Source organism: Bombina bombina, unplaced genomic scaffold (assembly GCF_027579735.1).
Source record: "Bombina bombina isolate aBomBom1 unplaced genomic scaffold, aBomBom1.pri scaffold_698, whole genome shotgun sequence".
In the NCBI taxonomy this organism is placed as follows: domain Eukaryota; kingdom Metazoa; phylum Chordata; class Amphibia; order Anura; family Bombinatoridae; genus Bombina; species Bombina bombina.
This window is the reverse complement of record NW_026512600.1, coordinates 48,851-71,763: the sequence shown is the minus strand read 5'-3', so window position 1 is coordinate 71,763 and position 22,913 is coordinate 48,851. Positions and strand designations below refer to the sequence as shown.

At 41.5% G+C, this 22,913-nt stretch overlaps 5 protein-coding genes across 5 annotated transcripts in view; 2 read left to right on the top strand and 3 right to left on the bottom strand.

The window, feature by feature from the left end:
* Nucleotides 1–634: 634 nt before the first annotated feature.
* LOC128644424 (histone H4) lies at nucleotides 635–1,254 on the bottom strand. The gene has a single exon (XM_053697049.1). The coding sequence runs from the start codon at nucleotides 966–968 to the stop codon at nucleotides 657–659; it is 312 nt and encodes a 103-aa protein (XP_053553024.1). The 5' UTR covers nucleotides 969–1,254; the 3' UTR covers nucleotides 635–656.
* A 1,069-nt stretch (nucleotides 1,255–2,323) lies between these two features.
* Nucleotides 2,324–2,890, bottom strand: LOC128644420 (histone H2B type 1-J-like). The gene has a single exon (XM_053697044.1). It carries the CDS (start codon nucleotides 2,851–2,853, stop codon nucleotides 2,479–2,481), a length of 375 nt encoding a protein of 124 aa, XP_053553019.1. The 5' UTR covers nucleotides 2,854–2,890; the 3' UTR covers nucleotides 2,324–2,478.
* Nucleotides 2,891–3,007: 117 nt separating this feature from the next.
* On the top strand, nucleotides 3,008–3,840 carry LOC128644418 (histone H2A type 1-like). Its single transcript, XM_053697042.1, has one exon. It carries the CDS (start codon nucleotides 3,149–3,151, stop codon nucleotides 3,539–3,541), a length of 393 nt encoding a protein of 130 aa, XP_053553017.1. The 5' UTR covers nucleotides 3,008–3,148; the 3' UTR covers nucleotides 3,542–3,840.
* A 1,420-nt stretch (nucleotides 3,841–5,260) lies between these two features.
* LOC128644412 (uncharacterized) overlaps nucleotides 5,261–22,913 on the top strand; it is a 64,386-nt gene continuing 46,733 nt past the window's right edge. Inside the window, exons 1-2 of the mRNA XM_053697037.1 lie at nucleotides 5,261–5,703; nucleotides 6,179–6,186. Of these exons, the coding sequence (XP_053553012.1) occupies nucleotides 5,299–5,703; nucleotides 6,179–6,186 (413 nt within the window). The 5' untranslated portion in view covers nucleotides 5,261–5,298. The remainder of the gene's footprint in view (nucleotides 5,704–6,178; nucleotides 6,187–22,913) is intronic.
* LOC128644413 (histone H1B-like) lies at nucleotides 7,190–8,048 on the bottom strand. The gene has a single exon (XM_053697038.1). It carries the CDS (start codon nucleotides 8,041–8,043, stop codon nucleotides 7,387–7,389), a length of 657 nt encoding a protein of 218 aa, XP_053553013.1. The 5' UTR covers nucleotides 8,044–8,048; the 3' UTR covers nucleotides 7,190–7,386.

Below are 22,913 nucleotides of genomic sequence, written 5' to 3'. Positions count from 1 at the left end.
GCGAGAAAGTGAGCCAATTAATGCAGCTCTCAAAACATTCAGGATTTGATTTAATAATGCAATCTATATGTGCCGCACTGTGTATAAAGAGCTGTAGACACGCTGCTGCATAGACATCGCAGGATCAGTTACATACCCTCTAAATATTATAAATGGAAAAAATAAAGTCAAATCCTTTATTGAATTATGTTACTGTATCTATTAATATGCACGTTATGCCTACATTTTGAAAATCATAATCCGTGATACCATTATATAAAGGTCATTATCTAGAAAATATAGTTTAATGCAATTGTTAAGATACGTTACACAGTGTTCCCTAAAGCTGATAGATTAATGGAGCTTTTGTGTATGTGTAACATGGGGCTGTGGGCAAACTAGTGTTTTATCACCTGATTATACTATAGAAGTATGTAGGGCAGTCACATTGCCTCTTAGATTAGGTTATCTGCATTTTTCCTTCGTTTCTCTGCAGAAATGTATAAAGTTAAATAAGTAGTTCATGAAAGATCTGTAGTAACTTACAATATTTGAAAATTAAAATCTAAATCATAAAAAAAAAAAAATAATAGACAACGATCACAGCTCCATATATGAATATATGGGTGGCTCTTAAAAGAGCCTTTGGGTTGGTTGTGTGAATGGGGAAAAAATGCTTAACCCCCGAAGCCGTAGAGAGTGCGGCCCTGGCGTTTCAGAGCATACACCACATCCATAGCGGTTACGGTCTTCCTCTTGGCATGCTCAGTGTAGGTGACGGCGTCTCGGATGACATTCTCCAGGAAGACCTTGAGCACTCCGCGGGTCTCCTCGTAGATAAGTCCGGAGATTCGCTTGACACCTCCCCTACGTGCCAAGCGCCGAATAGCCGGCTTAGTAATGCCTTGGATGTTATCGCGGAGCACTTTACGGTGCCTTTTTGCTCCGCCTTTTCCTAGTCCTTTGCCTCCTTTACCGCGTCCAGACATTGTAAATTCAATGAGTAAACTGATTCCGAAAAAGCCAAAGCGCCTCCTTATATGGTACTGACGAGAACCTGATTTGGAACTGAAAGGTGTTTTTTTTTTTACTTGCCTTTTCTGATTGGCTGATTTATTGTATCATCTTCTGGTTGGTTACAAGAGCCGAAATTACTTTCTCAATTAATCCCCTGTGAGTCACAATATACTTAGTTTATATATGATTTTGACAATGTCTTGCATGTGTACAAAGCTTTGGAAACATTTACTAAATGCACAATTAACTGACATAATTTGTACATTAATTTAGAAATGCTCGTTTGTTACAAATTAATATATGCGCTAATAAAATCATTGTAATAACTGTAAAAAAAAAGTATCCAATTTGAAATTCATGAAAACCTAACACATCCAAGGCAATCTGTGAGCCGTTGCATCCTTTAATGTGATTTCTTATCCCTCAGCACCACCTACTGGTCATAGTTTTTTGTCAAAATCTTTTGAAGGAAATCGTAAATGAACTTGTGTTATAATCACAACATATGATTTAGCTAAAATAAGCTTTGTGTGAGGGAAAATGCTCGAACTTTATGTTTCATTCTATTATAAAAACATGTTCTGAAATAAAGTTATAATTCTATTTCCCTATTTAGTTGAACCTGAACAATAGTCGGCGATTTTTCCTAAGGGACAAGTAAAACAACTTGTATAGGTTTATATTATATTAGTACGATCAATATTGAACTTCAGTGAGTCAACGGCTCTTTGCCTATCAGAGGTGAAGTGAGGGGAGGAAATGTCTGGGGTTTTAAGCTTGTGATAATTTTATTCATTCGGAATTAATGAAAGCAAATAAACAGTCATCTTATGTTACATAATGGATTTCACAGAAAGAGCAGCAAAGTCGTAACAAACCACACAGCGACTCTTATAGTCTCTCACTGCTGCATAGGATCAACGTGTAGTTGGCGTTTCCTTTTCTTCCATATCTGCCGCCATTTCTCTGTATGACCGTTAGTGGTTTAAATAAGCCCGGTCTCCTGTGTGTTCTCTGTATTATCTGATGTTAGCGGTTACTAAATCTAATAAACTTATGTTCCTGATTTCCAAACATTGTTTCAATATCCCTACTCAGTTATAATAGGTAACGTTTTGGGCCAAATTAAGGAGTTAAACCTATAGGCGGCGGCGCATCTGTAAATTGATTAAATTGGTGAAAGACCCGTCTCTCTATAAATGAATGCAAGAAAAGTGCAAGTGTATGAACATATGCTGTTACAATTTAAGTCTATTCAGTTTAAATACATATATCCACTAATGTAAAGTAAAGAATATATCGACAAAACATTTCCCCACAACTAAACTTGTAGTGTCATATTCAATATTTAGTTATTTATAGAGGCGTAAATATTTTATATACGCACTGAGAAACAAGTATAAGCTCTGATAATGAAAATATGGATGGCTCTTAAAAGAGCCTTTGGGTTTGTAGAAGATATTGTGAACAATGGGATCAGGATTACTTGGCGCTGGTGTACTTGGTCACGGCCTTGGTGCCCTCAGACACTGCGTGCTTAGCCAGCTCTCCCGGCAGCAGCAGACGGACAGCAGTTTGGATCTCTCGGGAAGTGATAGTGGAGCGCTTGTTATAGTGAGCCAGGCGTGAGGCTTCCCCTGCGATTCGCTCGAAAATGTCATTAACAAAGGAGTTCATGATGCCCATGGCCTTGGAGGAGATGCCAGTGTCCGGGTGCACTTGCTTCAGCACCTTGTACACGTAGATGGCATAGCTTTCCTTCCTGCTCCTCTTCCGCTTCTTCCCATCCTTCTTCTGAGTCTTAGTCACGGCTTTCTTGGAGCCCTTCTTAGGCGCTGGCTTGGCTGGTTCAGGCATTGCTGGGAAATAAGCTCTTCACAACAAAATAACTAATAATTGATGGCAAATCCAACAGCTCTATTTATTTGCATCAATCAAAGGGGCGTTTATTGAAACTCATAGTTGATTAGTTGAAAATGTCATGTGATATAATCTGCAGTTTATGAGTGGTGTATACCAAATTTTGAACGTCATTGGTTCCCTCCAAAACTAACCAATCACAGAGAACTCTGCTTTGTCAATCAGGGTATATGTGACCATGCATCTCGAGAATTAAGTTACATTCCGTGTTATTCGAAGAGTATTAGTAAACATGTCAGGACGAGGCAAACAAGGTGGTAAAGTCCGTGCTAAGGCCAAGACTCGCTCATCTAGAGCCTGTCTGCAGTTTCCAGTTGGTCGTGTGCACAGACTGCTTCGAAAGGGGAACTACGCTGAGCGTGTGGGAGCCGGTGCTCCTGTCTATTTGGCTGCAGTGCTCGAGTACCTCACCGCTGAGATCCTGGAGTTGGCCGGTAACGCTGCCAGGGATAATAAGAAGACCCGTATCATTCCCCGGCACCTGCAGCTCGCTGTGAGGAACGACGAGGAGCTCAACAAGCTACTCGGTGGTGTCACTATTGCTCAGGGCGGTGTTCTGCCCAACATCCAGGCTGTGCTCCTGTCCAAGAAAACGGAGAGCAGCAAACCGGCCAAGGCCAAGTGAGCACAGAACCCGAACTGTAATCTCTATCACAACCCAAAGGCTTTTTTCAGAGCCACCAACCCTTCATAAAGCAGCTGCACTTATCTATTTTATACCATTTACTTTTCAAAGTAAAAATAAATATTTTCTTTTGCATTTGTGTAAACCCCACAGTTTATAACATATCATGGTTTATATAACAATATGTAAACATTTAAATTTTGACTTTCACTATAACGTCTCATCATTTGGTGTAAAAAGCTTTTATTGCAGAGCTTTGATCGTACTATTTGTCACTAATAAATGTGAGTAGAATTGTATGATCGTTTCCCAACTAGCAATACATTCAATGAAAAATGTGCATCTTTAATGGAATATGGTTATAAAAATCTATTAGGGTATGTAGATATTACACCCACGTCCTACCGTTGTTTTGTAGAGAAAACGATATAGTGAGTCAAAACAATATACCTCAGACTGAATCATTGTTGCACTTTTCCAAAGTAACAAATGTCTATACATTTCATCGTTTGTACCATATGATATAATCGCTAGATGGTGACTGGCATTATATACATATGACTTCTTATCAAGTAGGTAAAGGAAGCTCTATGGCAGCAGTCAAAATGAAATACTCTGTAACGGGCCCTGACATCATTGATACTATTAATACTGCATTTGTTATAGAAAGATCGACTTATTCAATTTCATACTGTATATACAGACATGTTCCACGGACTATAATACCATACGTGCACACATCGCTACCCCCGTGAGCGGCTTTTTCAGATTCTCACGTTTTGATCATCAGTAAAGATCTGCTACGCATTTTTATAACGCTAATTAAACTTATTATGTATTAAGTTCCGAATAGAAATGTAACTAACAAAGGTTTGTGGAACAGGCGGGATTTTTAAATTAAATCTTAACGGTCAGAAGAGCCAATCAGTAAATAGGAGAGAGAGAACTACAGCCAATCACGGAGCTCTGAGCCTTTACCAGCATTAGCCTGGGAGAGTTTAGTATAAAGCACAAGTGTTTATTTTTTTTAATAAGTTATCACTGTATAGTTATTATGGATTATATTTATTACAAATTGTACATCCCTAGTGATAAACAAGACTGAAACATTTTAATGCTGCTCTTCTAATCTATATCGCCTGATTTGCCGACAAACTGTATGCTATATACTTAACATAAAACATCTGATCACTTATTATGCTGCAACTTTCCATACACAAACTCTCATAATGTTCTTCAATAAGATAAATGCAGAAACTGTACTTAGCCCCGATGCAGATTTTCCCAGGGGTATAAGATCAGTCATATGGTGCTGATGATATTATATTTCCTAGACAGTCAAAAGCGCCTTTGTAGTTGTCTCTTCTTTTTAAAGGTAACGTTAAATGTATCATCCTCACCGCAGCCTGATATATTGTTGCTCTGCTAATTGATATAACGCTCGGTGCTTAATATAACTAGTAGCTGAGGGGGAACAGATGTGCTCTGTGGGTTTTATAAGAATATGTATGGTTCTATCGCTAAATATCTGCTACTTAAATATCAGACTTGGTATAATTTCTACGTTGATCGATATCAATCTTTATTATTTGAAAGGGCGGTCTTTTTAATATATATCCAAACGGTCGCAATAGCCAATCGTTAGGAAGGTAGGAAAAACTGCAGCCAATCAGGGCGCTCTGCACGCTATATATAAAGCCTCTCTGGCTCCCCTAGTACATTATATAGTAACAGACTAGTAGAGTTCAGTAGTCACTATGGCCCGTACCAAGCAGACCGCCCGCAAATCTACTGGAGGGAAGGCTCCCCGCAAGCAGTTGGCCACCAAGGCTGCCAGGAAGAGCGCCCCAGCCACCGGCGGAGTCAAGAAGCCTCATCGCTATCGGCCCGGGACAGTGGCTCTCAGGGAGATCCGACGCTATCAGAAATCCACCGAGCTCCTCATCCGCAAGCTGCCCTTCCAGCGCCTGGTCCGTGAGATCGCCCAGGACTTCAAGACCGATCTGCGCTTCCAGAGCTCTGCGGTCATGGCGCTGCAGGAGGCCAGCGAGGCTTATCTAGTGGGGCTCTTCGAAGACACCAACTTGTGTGCTATCCACGCCAAGAGAGTCACCATCATGCCCAAGGACATCCAGCTGGCCCGCAGGATCCGCGGGGAGAGAGCTTAGACCCACCGCACACCCTAATATTCACTCACCCAAAGGCTCTTTTAAGAGCCACCAAATCGTCTCTTCAACGAGCTGCACTGCTATGTTTATTTTAAATCTCTCCCACCGAAACCTTTTTTCTACTTCAATGTGTATATAGTTCGCGCAACCTCAATGGTTAGTCAGGAAATTCACTTGCTTTATTTTAGACCGCACATACAATCTTACTATTCTCTCAGCTAAAGACTTCAGCTTTATATTACCTAAGTGCCATTGTAGTTTCACAAACCATACTTTTTTTTTTTTTATTGACAAATCTAGTTTTTAAACTACACTAATCATGATCCCTTCACAATATAGTTCACCACTCATACCTGTCGGTATCTTGCATTGTGATAACTATTGATAACGGCTGAAAAGAGCCAACAGATTTTCACTTTAATCCGCTGCTATCTCTTTATATACTTTCTGTATTTACATATATTTTTAGATTTACAGGTTGGTACCCCCTGACATGAGGTGTTTTTTGTTTGTTTGTTTTTTTGTATACTTACAGCAGCTTCTTTGCTCATGTGCTGCACAATGCAATAGGTGTAACACTGTAGCAAGAGGCACCTCAAACACATGGGCGTAATGATCAAGCTTTTCTGTAATTTGATTATATATTAAACAAAAATTTAACCAGTTTACTAGTGTTTTTATAATGTTGCAGATCAGTCGAGTGATAACAGACAAAGAACATTAAATTGAAACCCTTTTCCATCTTCAAGGTGCACTAGTGATACATTTATAGCATCAGCTCTAGAAGATTCAGACCAAGCGCAGTACATGTGCAAATGTTACTTTAAACGTGTTGGTGACTTAAATGAGTGTCAATAATTTGATATACCTCTTTACACACAGGGTTTATCTATATTAAAGTCTACACTAGGAGATTACATTAGTACATCAAGGAGGAAGAACAAATTAATTGTACCCTCATTTTAACAAATTGTTATCTGTTATACAGCATAATAAACTGAATGGAAACAATGTAACTTTTATTCCTAGGTTATGCATTGTATTTGTGAATCATTTCCATAATGAACTAAATGTTACACATAGGACGTTCTCTGTATTCAAACCCTGAGCCAATGCCTCGGTGTCAGCTGAGACTGGGGTTTAACAAGATATACACTGGTCATTCTGCACAATGTGCTAATAAACGGAGCACTTCCCTATTTCATAATCAGATACTCACAGCTGCAGCTCCAGTCGGTATCAGCAAAGCAATTATGTATTCTACAGTGGAGCTAAACTATTGCCCCTTATAAACTGAACTGCGTTTTACTAGTATTATTAATCTTATTATCACTGAGATTTCTGCTCTACAATTACAGACCGTGATGTGAAAATTACTGTTTTAACCAACATACATTAGCGCAGACATTCACTGTACAGGATAAGGCAACACTTATGTACTATAGACAAGTATTTTAAAGTAATTAGTCAACTACATGTATTTACAATCCATTTACTGTAGGTTTATTACTCATTTTAACTTATTCTTCAGTGCTCTGCAGAACAGATTGATGTGAATCATCAGCTACATAATAAAAAAACAAAACGAAGTTAAACGTGAACAATGTCACAGCTCTGCTGGAAAGTGTTGGTGGCTCTTAGAAGAGCCTTTGGTTGTGAGGACTGAGCAGGGAGCGATCACTTTTTAGCAGCCGCCTTCTTGGCTTTGGGTTTAGCGGCCTTTTTAGCTGGGCTCTTGGCAGCTTTCTTAGCCGGGCTCTTTGCTACCTTCTTGGGCTTGGCGGCTTTAGGCTTCTTCGGGCTTTTTGCAGGGGCAACCTTGGCGCCTGCGGGTTTCTTGGCCTTTTTGGGACTTTTCTTTGCAGCAGATGGAGCCTTTTTGGGCTTCTTGGGGGACTTGGCCGCTTTGCTCTTTGGCTTTGCTGCTTTATTGGATTTGGCCTTTGCTGCAGGCAGCGCCTTTTTCTTGTCCGCTTTCTCCTGGCTCTGCAACTGCTTCTTGTTAACCTTGAACGAGCCGGAGGCCCCGCTGCCTTTCAGCTGGACGAGACGCTCCTTACTCACCAAGGCTTTGAGAGCCAGCTTGAGGCGGCTGTTGTTCTTCTCCACATCGTAGCCTTCCGCAGCCAGAGCCTTCTTGAGAGCTGCCAGGGAGACCCCACTGCGCTCTTTAGAAGCGGACACCGCTTTAAAAATCAGATCGGACACGCTGGGACCGGACTTTGCAGGACGGCTTTTCTTGGCTCCACCTGATACAGCTGCCTTCTTTTTCGGCTGCTTCTTGGCAGGAGCGGCGCTTTCAGCGGGAGGTGCAATTGGTGCGGTCTCTGCCATTTTGTCTCTAGTCACACGAATATACTAATTGCGCTCTTTCTTGTGTTTAAATAGAAGCCACGTGGCGATGTGATTGGCTATACTATTTACAGATGTGTTCTCTGATTGGTTACTTGCATGTAGGCGCATATGTCTCCTAGTTTACAAAATGGCACAGATTTTGTGTTTCCACAGCTTCACTTAATCTAGATTTTATTAGACTATATGTGTCATATCTGTGTCTCTCTCACACAAGCAGAAACTGTGCACCTTATATTACAGACTAATGCCTGCACAGTGCAAACAGAACGGTATTATCTGCCGCAGGGTGTGCTGAAATGCCAGGAGCCCCAGACTTGTCTTATTATGAACAGCCTTGTTATCTGTATATCTCAAATAATAACCTGAATTTCACATTATACAACACAATGCATTCTACTAAATCATGTTATTTCAAGAAAAGTGACATTGTATCAATAAAAGCACAATCAGTAGATGCTATAAATGAAACAAGTAGCACATTTGAAATTACAACAGCTGGGTGTTACTCTACTGGAGAGAGTGAATTCTGGAGAAATTAGGAGTCAGTACTTTGTCTAATTATTTAAATGCAATTGTCATTTGCAAATATACGAGAAATACATGTATCTTCTATTTTACCCTCCATATTATTGGAGATAACTTGCCTTGTGAATAGCTAAACAATAGCCCATGAAGTTGTTTTTTTTTAAATCAACCTGCATTAATTATAGAATCAACAATTCAATAAAATGTTTACAAATTAAAAAAAAAATATTATAGAATAATCAGAAGGTCAAAAACATACTGTTTATAGGAGATAAAGCTGCAGATGGGACATTGGCCTGGAAGTCAGTAGGTCACATAAGGGCCCTGGATATAAGAGCAGCTGCAATTCTAGGCCTGGAGGTAGTAGTTCACAAATGGGTAGAGGTAAACCTTGAACAATGAACCCAAAGTTAGCAGGTCACAAACGCACTGCGTATAGGTACAGCTGGCACACAACAATTAGAGTTAGCAGGTCAGTGATTGACACTACAATTAGGTGCACCTGGTAACTAAGCCTGGAGTTGGCAGGTTATAAAGGGGCACTTTGTATAGGTGTAGCGGACCCACCGGTTCTGGAGTCCGTAGATCACGTTAGTGCTGGCTAGACATGCATCTTATACACTATGCCTGGAATCAGCAGCTCACAAATGGTAATTGTCACAGATACAAGGCTGCCAAGGCTACCCCCCTACTTACCTGGCTCACTCCTTTTAAAACCATTGTTGGCCTTTTCATGGCTTACACAATCTTCCAGACTCTTGCTATTGCTTTTTTATGTGGTTTGTACATCCTCAAGGAAGAGCTGATATTTGACCGCCTAACCCCTCTCCGGCTGGCCGGGCTTCTGGATCTGCCGGTCAGCCGCATCACCCCGGACACCTGATAATCTATACCCCATGTCACTCTAGCAGTGCTTTGCCCCAGAGCTCTGCTCTTTTGGGGATTGGTACCCCCTAGGGAGGGCAAGAGTTTGGGTGATTGTCCGGAGGGAGCTCCTTTGGGAACTTGGGTTTTCTAACCCCCCTACAACTCCTACTTCCCCTGACTTTCCCAGTGTACGTTTGATCACCAGCAGCTCTGGGCCCCAGCAACGGGTCATGTTGCTTTTTGGACTGTGACATCTGGGGACCGAGCGCTTTACAACGACACCCTGGAAGTAGTGCCGCTCTCCCGGGATCACCCCAGAATAAACACCTCTGTACCACTGGGACTCTATGGAGCTATGGACACTATGGGGGGTGCTAGCCTGTCTGAAGGGGCGGGAATGGTGGGAAATCTGGGGGTCAGATAAGACCCTTATCAAGATGAGCTGGGTGTATATAAGTATGTGTGTTTCACAATAAAGAATGTGCTTGTTCCACCTGAATACTGGTTCTGTCTGGTTATTTGGGTGGGCTCTGGCTATATAACTTCTCTCGGAAGCACCCTCTTGGCAGAGCTACCCAGTCGGGGTAGCCAGTGTCCGTCACAGTAACTGGGTGCATATGCAACTGGTAAACTGGGCTACGAGTAAATAGGTCATAAAGGAGCTCTGTCCATAGGTGCAGCTGGCCCACTTGGCCAGTAGTCAACAGGTTACAAAGGGGCACAGGGTATGGTTGTCCAATCAATGTTTTTTTCTATTTCCTGTTTCCTAAAAATTATCTCTGGGTTTCTAAAATCAATGCCTTACCTGTACTCTATTGTTCAAAAGGATGCCATATGTCCTCTTTCCTGCTGTTGTTTCTGTTGAGGGTCCTGGAGCCTCTTATAAAAAGGCTGAAGTAGAAAGAAGTGTACTGGGTGTCCATCCAATCATTTTTCTGTTCAATTTCCCGGTTCCAAGAAATTATCTCTGGGTTTCTAAAATCAATGCTGTACCTGTACTCTATTGTTCAAAAGGATGCCATATGTCCTCTTTCCTACTGTTGTTTTTGTTGAGGGTCCTGGAGCCTCTTATAAAAAGGCTGAAGTAGAAAGAAGTGTACTGGGTGTCCAATAATTTTTTTGTTCAATTTCCTGGTTCCTAAAAATTATCTCTGGGTTTCTAAAATCAATGCTGTACCTGTACTCTATTGTTCAAAAGGATGCCATATGTCCTCTTTCCATATGCGATGTTCGATCCGCCACCTATTCATCATCATTGAGTAAACTTTGACCCTGTATCTCACAGTCTGCAGACACATTCCAGCCAATCAGCAGCAGACACTCCCTCCCAGACCCTCCCAGCTCCTGGACAGCAGCCATTTTACATTAATTCGGAAGCTGCATTGTTAGTGAGAGGAGGGACAGTGTAGCTGCTGGTGATTTTATAGGGAAATTGGTAGCTAGGCTAGTGTATTCAGTGTCCACTACAGTCCTGAAGGACTCATCTGATCTCTGCTTTAAGGAGAGCACCCCAAAAAAGCCCTTTTTAGGGCTAGAACATCATTTTTTTTCCTGTGTAATCTAATTGCAGTTGCTTGCCTGCCAAGCCACTTGCCCAGTGCCACCACTCATATCTGGTGTAACAGTAGTGTAAATAATAAAAAATAAATATATATATATATTTTTTCTACTGTGAAACATCAGTCTGCTAGTGTAATCTAATTGCAGCTGCCTGCCTGCCAGCGTGTGTGCCAGGCCCACTTGCCCAGTGCAATCCACTCATATCTGGTGTAACAGTAGAGTAAATAATTTAAAAAATATATATATTTTTTGACTGTGAAACATCAGTCTGCTAGTGTAATCTAATTGCAGTCGCCTGCCTGCTAGCATGTGTGCCCGGCCCACTTGCCCAGTGCCACCACTCATATCTGGTGTAACAGTAGTGTAAATAATTAAAAACAAAACAAAAAACCTTGTTTGACAGTGAAACATCAGTCTGCTTGTGTAATCTAATTGCAGTTGCCTGCCTGCCAGCGTGTGTGCCAGGCTCACAGCGTATACTGTGCCCACTTGCCCAGTGCCATCACTCATATCTGGTGTAACAGTAGTGTAAATTAAAAAAAAAAAAAAAGACTGTGAAACATCAGTCTGCTTGAGTAATCTAATTGCAGTTGCCTGCCTGCCAGCGTGTGTGCCAGGCTCACAGCATATAATGTGCCCACTTGCCCAGTGGCACCACTTATTTCTTGTTTAATAGTAGTGTAAGTGTACATTTAAAAAAATAAAAACTTTTTCTACTGTGAAACATCAGTCTGCTTTTTTGTGTCAGGCTCACAGCGTATACTGTGCCCACTTGCCCAGTGCCACCACTCATATCTTGTTTAATATTAGTGTAAGTGTACATTTAAAAAAAAATAAAAACTTTTTGGACTGTGAAACATCAGTCTGCTTTTTTTGTGTCAGACTCACAGCGTATACTGTGCCCACTTGCCCAGTGCCACCACTCATACCTTGTTTAATTGTAGTGTAAGTGTACATTTAAAAAAATAAAAACTTTTTTGACTGTGAAACATCAGTCTGCTTTTTTGTGTCAGGCTCACAGCGTATACTGTGCCCACTTGCCCAGTGCCACCACTCATATCTTGTTTAATAGTAGTGTAAGTGTACATTTAAAAAAATAAAAACTTTTTGGACTGTGAAACATCAGTCTGCGTTTTTTGTGTCAGGCTCACAGCGTATACTGTGCCCACTTGCCCAGTGCCACCACTCATATCTTGTTTAATTGTAGTGTAAGTGTACATTTAAAAAAATAAAAACTTTTTGGACTGGGAAACATCAGTCTGCTTTTTTTGTGTCAGGCTCACAGCGTATACTGTGCCCACTTGCCCAGTGCCACCACTCATATCTTGTTTAATTGTAGTGTAAGTGTACATTTAAAAAAATAAAAACTTTTTGGACTGTGAAATATCAGTCTGCTTTTTTTGTGTCAGGCTCACAGCGTATACTGTGCCCACTTGCCCAGTGCCACCACTCATATCTTGTTTAATTGTAGTGTAAGTGTACATTTAAAAAAATAAAAACTTTTTGGACTGGGAAACATCAGTCTGCTTTTTTTGTGTCAGGCTCACAGCGTATACTGTGCCCACTTGCCCAGTGCCACCACTCATATCTTGTTTAATTGTAGTGTAAGTGTACATTTAAAAAAATAAAAACTTTTTGGACTGTGAAATATCAGTCTGCTTTTTTTGTGTCAGGCTCACAGCGTATACTGTGCCCACTTGCCCAGTGCCACCACTCATATCTTGTTTAATAGTAGTGTAAGTGTACATTTAAAAAAATAAAAACTTTTTGGACTGGGAAACATCCGTCTGCTTTTTTTGTGTCAGGCTCACAGCGTATACTGTGCCCACTTGCCCAGTGCCACCACTCATATCTTGTTTAATAGTAGTATAAGTGTACATTTAAAAAAAAAAAAAAAAAAAATGACAGACAGAGGCAGGCCACCCCGCAGGTGCCGTTGTGGTCATGGTGCTGTGATTCCCTTTGGCCCTAGAATAATGCCCAGTGTTCAGAGGCCACATCCCATGAACTCGAAAAAATCCTGAGGAAATAGTTGACTTTTTAACACAGGACACCCAATCTTCTATAGCTTCCGCTCTGAACCTTGATGTACCATCCTCCTCCAGCTTATCTTCGGGCACCTCTCAAGTTACCACTCGCCCGCCTGCCGCCACCACCAACACTAGCACCACAGCCACTTCACTTGATGTGTCAGAGGAGTTATTTACACATCAGTTGGAAGAAATGAGTGATGCGCAACCATCATTAACAGAGGATGTAGATAACAGTGATATGTCTCAGTCAGGCAGCATTACAGACATGGATGTACGGTGTGATGATGATGATGATGATGATGATGATGATGATGTGGTACCCGCTGCTGCTTCCTTTGTTGATTTGTCAGATACAAGTGAAGCGGTTGATAATGACGATGTGTCCGTGGATGTCACGTGGGTGCCCACTAGAAGAGAAGAAGAACCGGGGGAAATTTCAGATGGGGAGACAGAGAGGAGGAGGAGGAGGAGATGAGTTGTAAGCAGGGGGAGGTCGTCGCAAGGAGCTAGTGGCACAGTAAGACATCATGCATCGGCACCCGGGGTCAGCCAGACAGCACGCCAATCAACGCATGCTGTTGCCACCACCAGAATGCCGTCATCGCAGAGCTCAGCAGTGTGGCATTTTTTTTGTGTGTCTGCCTCTGACAACAGCGATGCCATTTGCAAACTGTGCCAAAAGAAACTGAGTCGTGGGAAGTCCAACACCCACCTAGGTACAACTGCTTTGCGAAGGCACATAATCGCACATCACAAACGCCTATGGGATCAACACATGAGTAGAAGCAGCAAACAAACTCAAAGCCGCCATCCTCCTTCTGGTCCAGCATCTTCAGCCATGTCAACCACTGCTGTCCTCCTTGCCCCCTCTCAACCATCCGCCACTCCGTCTCTCTTCCGGAGCAGTTCCTGCTCATCTGCCCACAGTCAGGTTATTATGAATTTATATAGAAAGAAAGGAAGTTTGGAATTTAACGGGAAAAAGTTGTTAATGTTCAGTGATTATTCAATGGAAACACTGAATAAAAGAAGAAAAATGACTCCATTGTGTACAAGCTTAATAGCAGCAGGGCACAAAGCAGTTGTTATATACCCAGCAAAATTGAAGTATGAGGGTGAAGAAGGGGTGAAAGTTTTTGAAGATCCTGAAGAAGTTAAATATTTTTTTTAAAATTGCCTAAGGAGATAGTAATAAGGTGGAATAACAAGTTCGATTCTTTTTTCTTTGTAAATAATTATTACATATTGTTTGATTTGAAATATGAGTATAAATTTTATAAAAAAGAGTAAACAAGCAATAAGGGTAAACCTTGTTGTTAAGGATGTTTTATTTAACCCTTTTTTTTTTTTTTTTTTCTTTCTTTCTCTCTCTCGCTCTCTCTTTCTCCTCCCTCTCTTCCTCTCCAGCCCCCTCTCTTTTACAGATCCCGCTGTTTTTTTTTAATTACACTCTTAAGCTTAATCCAACATCTCATGAACACACAGAGTTATAATTATATAGTAAGATAATGCAAAAACTCAAGATAATCTCATGGAACGTTGGTGGGATAACATCCCCTATTAAAAGGAAGGCTATAATAAAATATTTGAAAACGTTAGGAACAGATATTGCCTTAATTCAGGAGACCCATTTAAAGGAGATTGAATATATGAAACTAAAATGTAATTGGGTAGGGGAAATTATTGCAACTGATTGTAAAACAAGGAAAAGAGGAGTAGCTATACTTATCAATAAGAATTTAAATTATAGAATTGTGGAAAAAAAAGTAGAAGAGAATGAGCGTGTAGCTATTATTAAAGTAGAAATCAACTCCGAAGTCTTCACAATTTGCAACGTATATGGACCTAATGAGTATAATAAAAGATTTTGGGATGATCTTCAGCGTAAATTATTGGAATATTTAGATACAAAAATAATTTTGGGGGGCGATTTTAATATGGTCCCCAGAATGCCAATAGACAGACTCCAGTTTGGAAATAAGAAGGATCCAGGAAGGAATTCTCGTAGAGAGACTAAGATTTTTAAAGATATATCTGCCAACATTGGCTTATGTGATTTATGAAGATATAGGAACCCAGGAGTTCGAAAGTACACTTGTATTTCAAAAACCCATAGATCTTACTCAAGGATAGATCACTTATTAGTTTCAAAAAATGTAATACCTTTAGTTACAGATACATCTATATACCCTATAACAATATCTGATCATGCACCGATAGGTTTAACATATGGATCTCGAATTAAAAAGGGGAATAATTTCTTCTTCCCTAAATATTGGGCAGAAAATACAGAATTCTTTAACTTTTTAAGGAATAAATTAGAGGGTTTCAGGATTAATAATAGTCAACATTTGGGGGAACCAATACTTTACTGGGAAACTGCAAAAGCAGTTTTAAAATCAGAGATGATCACATTTATGGCTTATAAAAAAAAAAAAAAACTAGGTAAACGTGAATTACAGCTATTAAATACAGTAAATAATTCTTATAATCAATATCTTAGAGATGCTTCTATAGCAAACTGGCACAAATACATTTCGGCCACTAACCAACGGAACTTATTTTTAATGCAAAAGTATACGCAAGAAGAGATAAAAGCTAAAAGTAGATTCCAAAGGTTTGGCAATAAGTCAGGTAGATATTTGGCAGGTCTAAATAAAATACATAAGAAAAGAACAGTTATAGCCAATATTAAAAGAGAAGATATTAATATATCCTCCCAAGAGGACATCTTAAAAGCCTTTAAAGAATATTATTCAGATATATATAGAACGCACGGAATAAATCAGGAAAGAAAGAGGAAGTTTTGGGAGGAAGTTAAAGTTCCCCAAATTCCGATAGATCAATTGGATTGGCTGAACCGGCCAATAGAGTTAGAGGAAATAATTGGGAAGATAAAAAAGCTATCAGCAAATAAAGCTAGCAGTCCGGATAATCTCCCAAATGAATTCTACAGACTAATGAATACAGAAATAGCACCAATATTGGAAAGAGTTTATAACTATGTATATTCTTCACTTCAAGAACTTAGGTTAAATAGATTTATGGATTCTACAACTATAATATTACTTAAACCTGGGAAAGACCCTCAAGACATGGCATCCTATAGACCAAACTCGTTATTAAATTTGGATTTAAAGATATTAACAAGTATCATAGCTGAAAGGTTACAAAAAGTGATCCCGACCTTAATACATTCAGATCAATCAGGATTCATTAATGGTAGATCATCTTTTTATAATATTAGAAGAGTTACAAATGTTATTACATATGTATGGGCTAATAAAGATAAATTTTTTAAAAAAGGAGAGGATCTGTTATTATTAACTTTAGATGCACAAAAAGCATTTGACTCGGTAGAATGGGATCATCTCTTTCAGACTTTGAGGATGTTTGGATTGAAAGGTAATATCTTGGAATGTATCAAAAATTTATACCGCCCCAAAAACTGCCTTCTGCATAAATGGACAACAATCAGATTTTATAGAAATGTCCAGAGGCACTAGACAGGGGTGTCCTCTCTCACCAATTTTATTCGATCTAGCCTTGGAGCCATTGATGATACAAGTTAGAGAAATGATTCAAGGCATAAGAATTGGGAACACTGAAATAAAAGTAGCAGCATATGCGGATGACATGTTAATATTTTTAAGAAATTCAAAAGAACAGATCCCATTAATATTGGAAATAATAGAAACATTTGGGTCATTTTCTGGCTATAAAGTCAATATACATAAATCTGAGATCCTGTGGTTAGTAAAACAGAAAGGTTCTATTCTAGACTCTAAGTTTAAAGTAGCAGATACATTTATAAAATATTTGGGAATAAATTTCTCTAACACACCAGGGGACTGGTATAAGTTAAATTATGAACCCCTATTTACTAAAATTATAGAGGAAATTAAAAGATGGTCACATTTACCTATAACTCTAGCAGGGAAAATCAATATGTTTAAGATGATAACAACACCTAAAATTCTATATGTTATCCAAAATTTACCATTAAAAATTAAGAACAAAGATTTATTACGAATCAAAAGAGCTGTAACTCAACTTTGTTGGAAAGATAAAAAAGCTAGAATATCATATACAAAACTATCTATCTCAAATGAATGGGGCGGAATGGGGCTACCTGACCTAATTTTATATAACCAGGTGTTCTTTGCCAAAATAGTATTAGCTTGGATCTCCAACAACAATAAATTCATAGATTTAGATCTAGAAGAGAACATAGTAAAACCATTTAGCTTAAAATCTTTAATACATGTAGATCACAATAAGCTACCAGATAGGATTAAAAAACTAGATAGCATTACAAACTTAATTATAGCTTGGCAAAAATTATGTAAAATTTTGAAAATAGATTTTCACTTTTCAAATTTTCTACCTTTGGGAGGGAATCCTGGGGTAATGCTGAATGCAGAAGTATGCCAAAAATGGCAGGAAAGAGGCCTTACCTACCTATACCAGTTAATAGATAATCAGAAGAAATGTATACAGGACTTTAATTATTTGAAAGATGTGTTTGGATGGGAGAACTCACATTTTTATATATACCTACAGCTAAGACACTATTGTAATTCATTAGGAAGGGTGATCTATATGAAAGATAATTGGGATAAGCTGACTCCTATAATGAATCTCTATGCCCAAGGAAGTACTAGTTGCTCAATACTATATAAGAAACTCATTGACCAAACTAGGATGAAATATGTTTATGAATCAATCAATAAGTGGTTAAGAATCTCCCCAGAACTTATAGTAACTGAGGAGGATATAAGAGGAAGCATGAATAGAACAAGGAAAGCTACCCTACTATCTAGTTGGAGAGAGTCACAAGTTAAAATATTGCATCATGTATACTTAACCCCATATGTTATGGCGAAATGGGGCAATTCTCAAAATAACTGTTGTAAACGTTGTAGATATGTAAACGCAGATATAGTACATTGTATGTACTCATGCCCTAAAATTAAAACTTTTTGGTTAAAAATCACTTATTGGTTGAAAAAGAAATGCAAGATTAGATTAGACATTACCTCAAAAGAAGTTGTTTTCTTAGTTGAAGGCTCAACTCACGGGTCAAACACTAGTTTTCTAAATACTATAATATTAATTGTAAGAAACATGATATTAAGCGAATGGAATTCCAAAAAGAGTTTAAGCATAAAGGTTTTCTTGAGGCGAATACAGTTGCAATTGACATATGAACAATTTGATACAGACAATCAATCCGAAAAACAAATTGCAAAATTTATGTTTAAATGGGAACCCTATATAAGATCATTAGATCGGGCAATGCAACAAATAATCATTAAACCATTTGAAAATTCAATATATATTCAAGAGGAACAACTTAGGGGGAGCTGGAGAGTGTAGGGCAGGGGCGGGACGGGGCGTGAGAGGTTTAAGGTTAAAATCAGTATTATATATAAAAGGGAGGAGGAGAAGGGAAGGAAACTTTCCCCCTTTTTTTTTTTTTTTTTCCGTTTGTTTGTTTGTATGATTTTATTTTCACTTGTTCTATCGCCTTAGAATTAGTAAGGTGCATGCACGATTTGACAATATAATGAGCCAAAAGAAGAGAGAGAGGGGAAGGAAAGAAGGAAGAAGGTTAAAAGATAGATAAAGGAGTGGGGGAAAATGAAAATGAGAGTGTAGACTACAGTAATATATATGGAATATAATGTGTTAAATACTTATTTAAGATATATGAATATAAGTTGTAAAAACAAGGTTTATATGTTATTTAATAGCAGAAATATTATCTCATTTGGAATTGTGTAAGTGTGACTAGAATCACTATCAAGAAGATGATACTGCAAATGTAATAGTTAGCAACATGTTTTTGTTGCCTTGTTGTATTTCTTTTTTTTTTCTTCACTGTTTGTACATGTTATAATACATGACTATCTCAATAAAAAAAATAAAAAAAAATAAAAAAAAAAATAAAACCTTTTTGGATTGTGAAACATCAGTCTGCTTTTTTGTGTCAGGCTCACAGCATATAGTGTGCCCACTTGCCCAGTGCCACCACTCATATCTTGTTTAATAGTAGTATAAGTGTACATTTAAAAAAAAAAAAAAAATGAGAGGCAGGCCACCCCGCAGGTGCCGTTGTGGTCATGGTGCTGTGATTCCCTTTGGCCCTAGAATAATGCCCAGTGTTCAGAGGCCACATCCCATGAACTCGAAAAATCCTGAGGAAATAGTTGACTTTTTAACACAGGACACCCAATCTTCTATAGCTTCCGCTCTGAACCTTGATGTACCATCCTCCTCCAGCTTATCTTCGGGCACCTCTCAAGTTACCACTCGCCCGCCTGCCGCCACCACCAACACTAGCACCACAGCAACTTCACTTGATGTGTCAGAGGAGATATTTACACATCAGTTGGAAGAAATGAGTGATGCCCAACCATCATTAACAGAGGATGTAGATAACAGTGATATGTCTCAGTCAGGCAGCATTACAGACATGGATGTACGGTGTGATGATGATGATGATGATGTTGTACCCGCTGCTGCTTCCTTTGTGGATTTGTCAGATACAAGTGAAGCGGTTGATAATGACGATGTGTCCATGGATGTCACGTGGGTGCCCACTAGAAGAGAAGAAGAACCGGGGGAAATTTCAGATGGGGAGACAGAGAGGAGGAGGAGGAGATGAGTTGTAAGCAGGGGGAGGTCATCATGCATCGGCACCCGGGGTCAGCCAGACAGCACGCCAATCAACGCGTGCTGTTGCCACCACCAGAATGCCGTCATTGCAGAGCTCAGCAGTGTGGCATTTTTTTTGTGTGTCTGCCTTTGACAACAGCGATGCCATTTGCAAACTGTGCCAAAAGAAACTAAGTCGTGGGAAGTCCAACACCCACCTAGGTACAACTGCTTTGCGAAGGCACATAATTGCACATCACAAACGCCTATGGAATCAACACATGAGTAGAAGCAGCAATCAAACTCAAAGCCGCCATCCTCCTTCTGGTCCAGCATCTTCAGCCATGTCAACCACTGCTGTCCTCCTTGCCCCCTCTCAACCATCCGCCACTCCATCTCTCTTCCGGAGCAGTTCCTGCTCATCTGCCCACAGTCAGGTGTCTGTCAAGGACATGTTTGAGCATAAGAAGCCAATGTCACAAAGTCACCCCCTTGCCCAGCGTCTGACAGCTGGCTTGTCTGAACTCTTAGCCCGCCAGCTTTTACCATACAAGCTGGTGGAGTCTGAGGCGTTAAAAAAATGTGTAGCCATTGGGACACCGCAGTGGAAGGTACCCAGCCGAAATGTCTTTTCACAAAAGGCAATCCCCAACCTGTACTCGATTGTAAGAAAGGAAGTAATGGCATGTCTGGCACACAGTGTTGGGGCAAGGGTCCATATGACCACTGATAGCTGGTCTGCAAAGCATGGTCAGGGCAGTTATATCACCTACACTGCGCATTGGGTAAACCTGCTGACGGCTGCCAAGCATGGAATGCATGGCTCTGCAGAAGAGGATTTGGTGACACCGCCACGACTTGCAGGCAGGTAGTCTTCCTCCATCCCCGTAAACAGAACCCCTTCCCGGGAGAGGAGACAGTTGGTCTCTCTCCCCAGCGGCAGAGCCAGGAGCCGGGAGAGGAGACAGTCGGTCTCTCTCCCCAGTGGCAGAGCCAGGAGCCGGGAGAGGAGACAGTCGGTCTCTCTCCCCAGCGGCAGAGCCATCCCCTGGGAGCGGAGGTAGTCGTCCTCCCTCCCGTAAGCTGAACCCCTGCCTGGGAGAGGATACAATCGGTCTCCCTCCCCAGCGGCAGAGCCAGGAGCCGGGAGAGAAGATAGTCAGTCTCTCTCCCCAGCGGCAGAGCCATCCCCTGGGAGCGGAGGTAGTCTTCCTCCCTCCCCGTAAACAGAACCCCTTCCCGGGAGAGGAGACAGTTGGTCTCTCTCCCCAGCGGCAGAGCCAGGAGCCGGGAGAGGAGACAGTCGGTCTCTCTCCCCAGTGGCAGAGCCAGGAGCCGGGAGAGGAGACAGTCGGTCTCTCTCCCCAGCGGCAGAGCCATCCCCTGGGATCGGAGCTAGTCGTCCTCACTCTACTTACAGAGAAGCCCTTGCAGGGAGAGACGGGTATCGATATCTCTCCCTCTCTCCACAGTGGCCGAATCCCTTTCAGGGAGAGGAAACAGTCGGTCTCTCTCCCCAGCGGCAGCACAGTTTCCCATGGAGCGGAGGTAGCAGACCTCCCTCCCCAGCAGTAGATCTCCTTCTCGGGAGAGGAGACAGATGGTCTCTCCCCTTAGTAGCTTGGCAGGGTCTATACCCTTTTCTTGTCCTGGAGTATATCTCACAGAAGGCAGGCCAGGGGGGTACCCTCTCATGCAGTTGGTGCCACAAGTTTGGGCACCCGAGTTTTGCCTGCCCCACCAAGGAGCAACTTCCACCAACAGTCTGGGGAGGGTATACAGCCGGGAAACCGGTACTGGCTTTGTTTGTGGGTGGGTCGGCTGGTACTCAACAGAATGTCACAGAGGAAAACAGTAGATCTCCTTCTCGGGAGAGGAGACAGATGGTCTCTCCCCTTAGTAGCTTGGCAGGGTCTATACCCTTTTCTTGTCCTGGAGTATATCTCACAGAAGGCAGGCCAGGGGGGTACCCTCTCATGCAGTTGGGGCCACAAGTTTGGGCACCCGAGTTTTTCCTGCCCCACCAAGGAGCAACTTCCACCAACAGTCTGGGGAGGGTATACAGCCGGGAAACCGGTACTGGCTTTGTTTGTGGGTGGGTCGGCTGGTACTCAACAGAGTGTCACAGAGGAAAACAGTTTGGCCATGGAACTTAAGGACACTGGAACTTGTGGAACAGCAATTGTTTGGGAGCCGGCCTTAGCAAACTTGGGACTTTGCATTTTGTGACTATCCCTGCGCCCAGGGCGCAGGGTATAAACGCCAGCAGAAGCCCCCCAGGATGCCCCAAGCTCAGGAGAGATGGGATAACCTCTCTCAGCAACCGAGAGGTGGAGGGCCACTGTCGGACAGCCCCAGGCCAACCCGTTAAGGGTCTAGCCGGGTCTGCCGAACTAGAGGGGGGAGGTGTCATGGATATCAGACGGCTAAGTAAGGCTACCCCCACCCCCCTACAACCTCACGCCTGTTGTTTCTCAGTGGTTTTGGGCTTCTCAGAGCAACCACCATCTCTGGAAGCTGTTTGTTTGCTTTGTGTAGGCTTGTTTTTGTGTTCAGAGAAAAGTTGGTGTATGACCAGCAAAATCCTCCTAGGCTGACCGGGCTCCTGGAACTCCCGGTCGTCCGCCTTACAACGGACACCCACCTAACCCCTCTCAGGCTGGCCAGGCTCCTGGAACTCCCGGTCGGCCACAGGACAGCAGAACACCCGCAAATTTTAACCCAGGTCGTTCCAGCAACCATGTTCCCCAGAGCTCCGCTCTTTTGGGGATTAGTAGCCCCTGGAGAGTACAAGGGGTGGGAAAATTGCCGTATGGGGAGCTCCTTTGGGGGGGGGGGGTTTGGACACCCCTAACCCCATAAATTCTTCGGACTGTAATTTTTGGACTGTGAAATCTGGGGACGAGAGCTTTAAAATGAGCCGCCGCATCACCGGGATCACCCCGAAACCGCCACCCATATGTATTGGGAATAGGATTATGTGGGACTGTGGCTCCGATGGAGGTGCCGGGCTGTCTGGAGGGGCGGGAATGGCGGGAAAATAGTGGGATTGTCCAGGGTCTTATCAAGATGAGCTGACTGTATAAAAGGAGTGTGTGTTTTCAATAAAATCAGTTCCTGTTAAACCTTAATACTATGCTGTCTAGTTATTTGGGTTTGCTCCAGCTAAAAATCACTTTTCCTGGGCTACATAGCAGCCTGTTC

Coding starts and splice junctions, on each gene's coding strand:
- LOC128644424 (XM_053697049.1), bottom strand. CDS start 968: ATGTCTGGACGCGGTAAAGGAGGCAAAGGACTAGGAAAAGGCGGAGCA.
- LOC128644420 (XM_053697044.1), bottom strand. CDS start 2,853: ATGCCTGAACCAGCCAAGCCAGCGCCTAAGAAGGGCTCCAAGAAAGCC.
- LOC128644418 (XM_053697042.1), top strand. CDS start 3,149: ATGTCAGGACGAGGCAAACAAGGTGGTAAAGTCCGTGCTAAGGCCAAG.
- LOC128644413 (XM_053697038.1), bottom strand. CDS start 8,043: ATGGCAGAGACCGCACCAATTGCACCTCCCGCTGAAAGCGCCGCTCCT.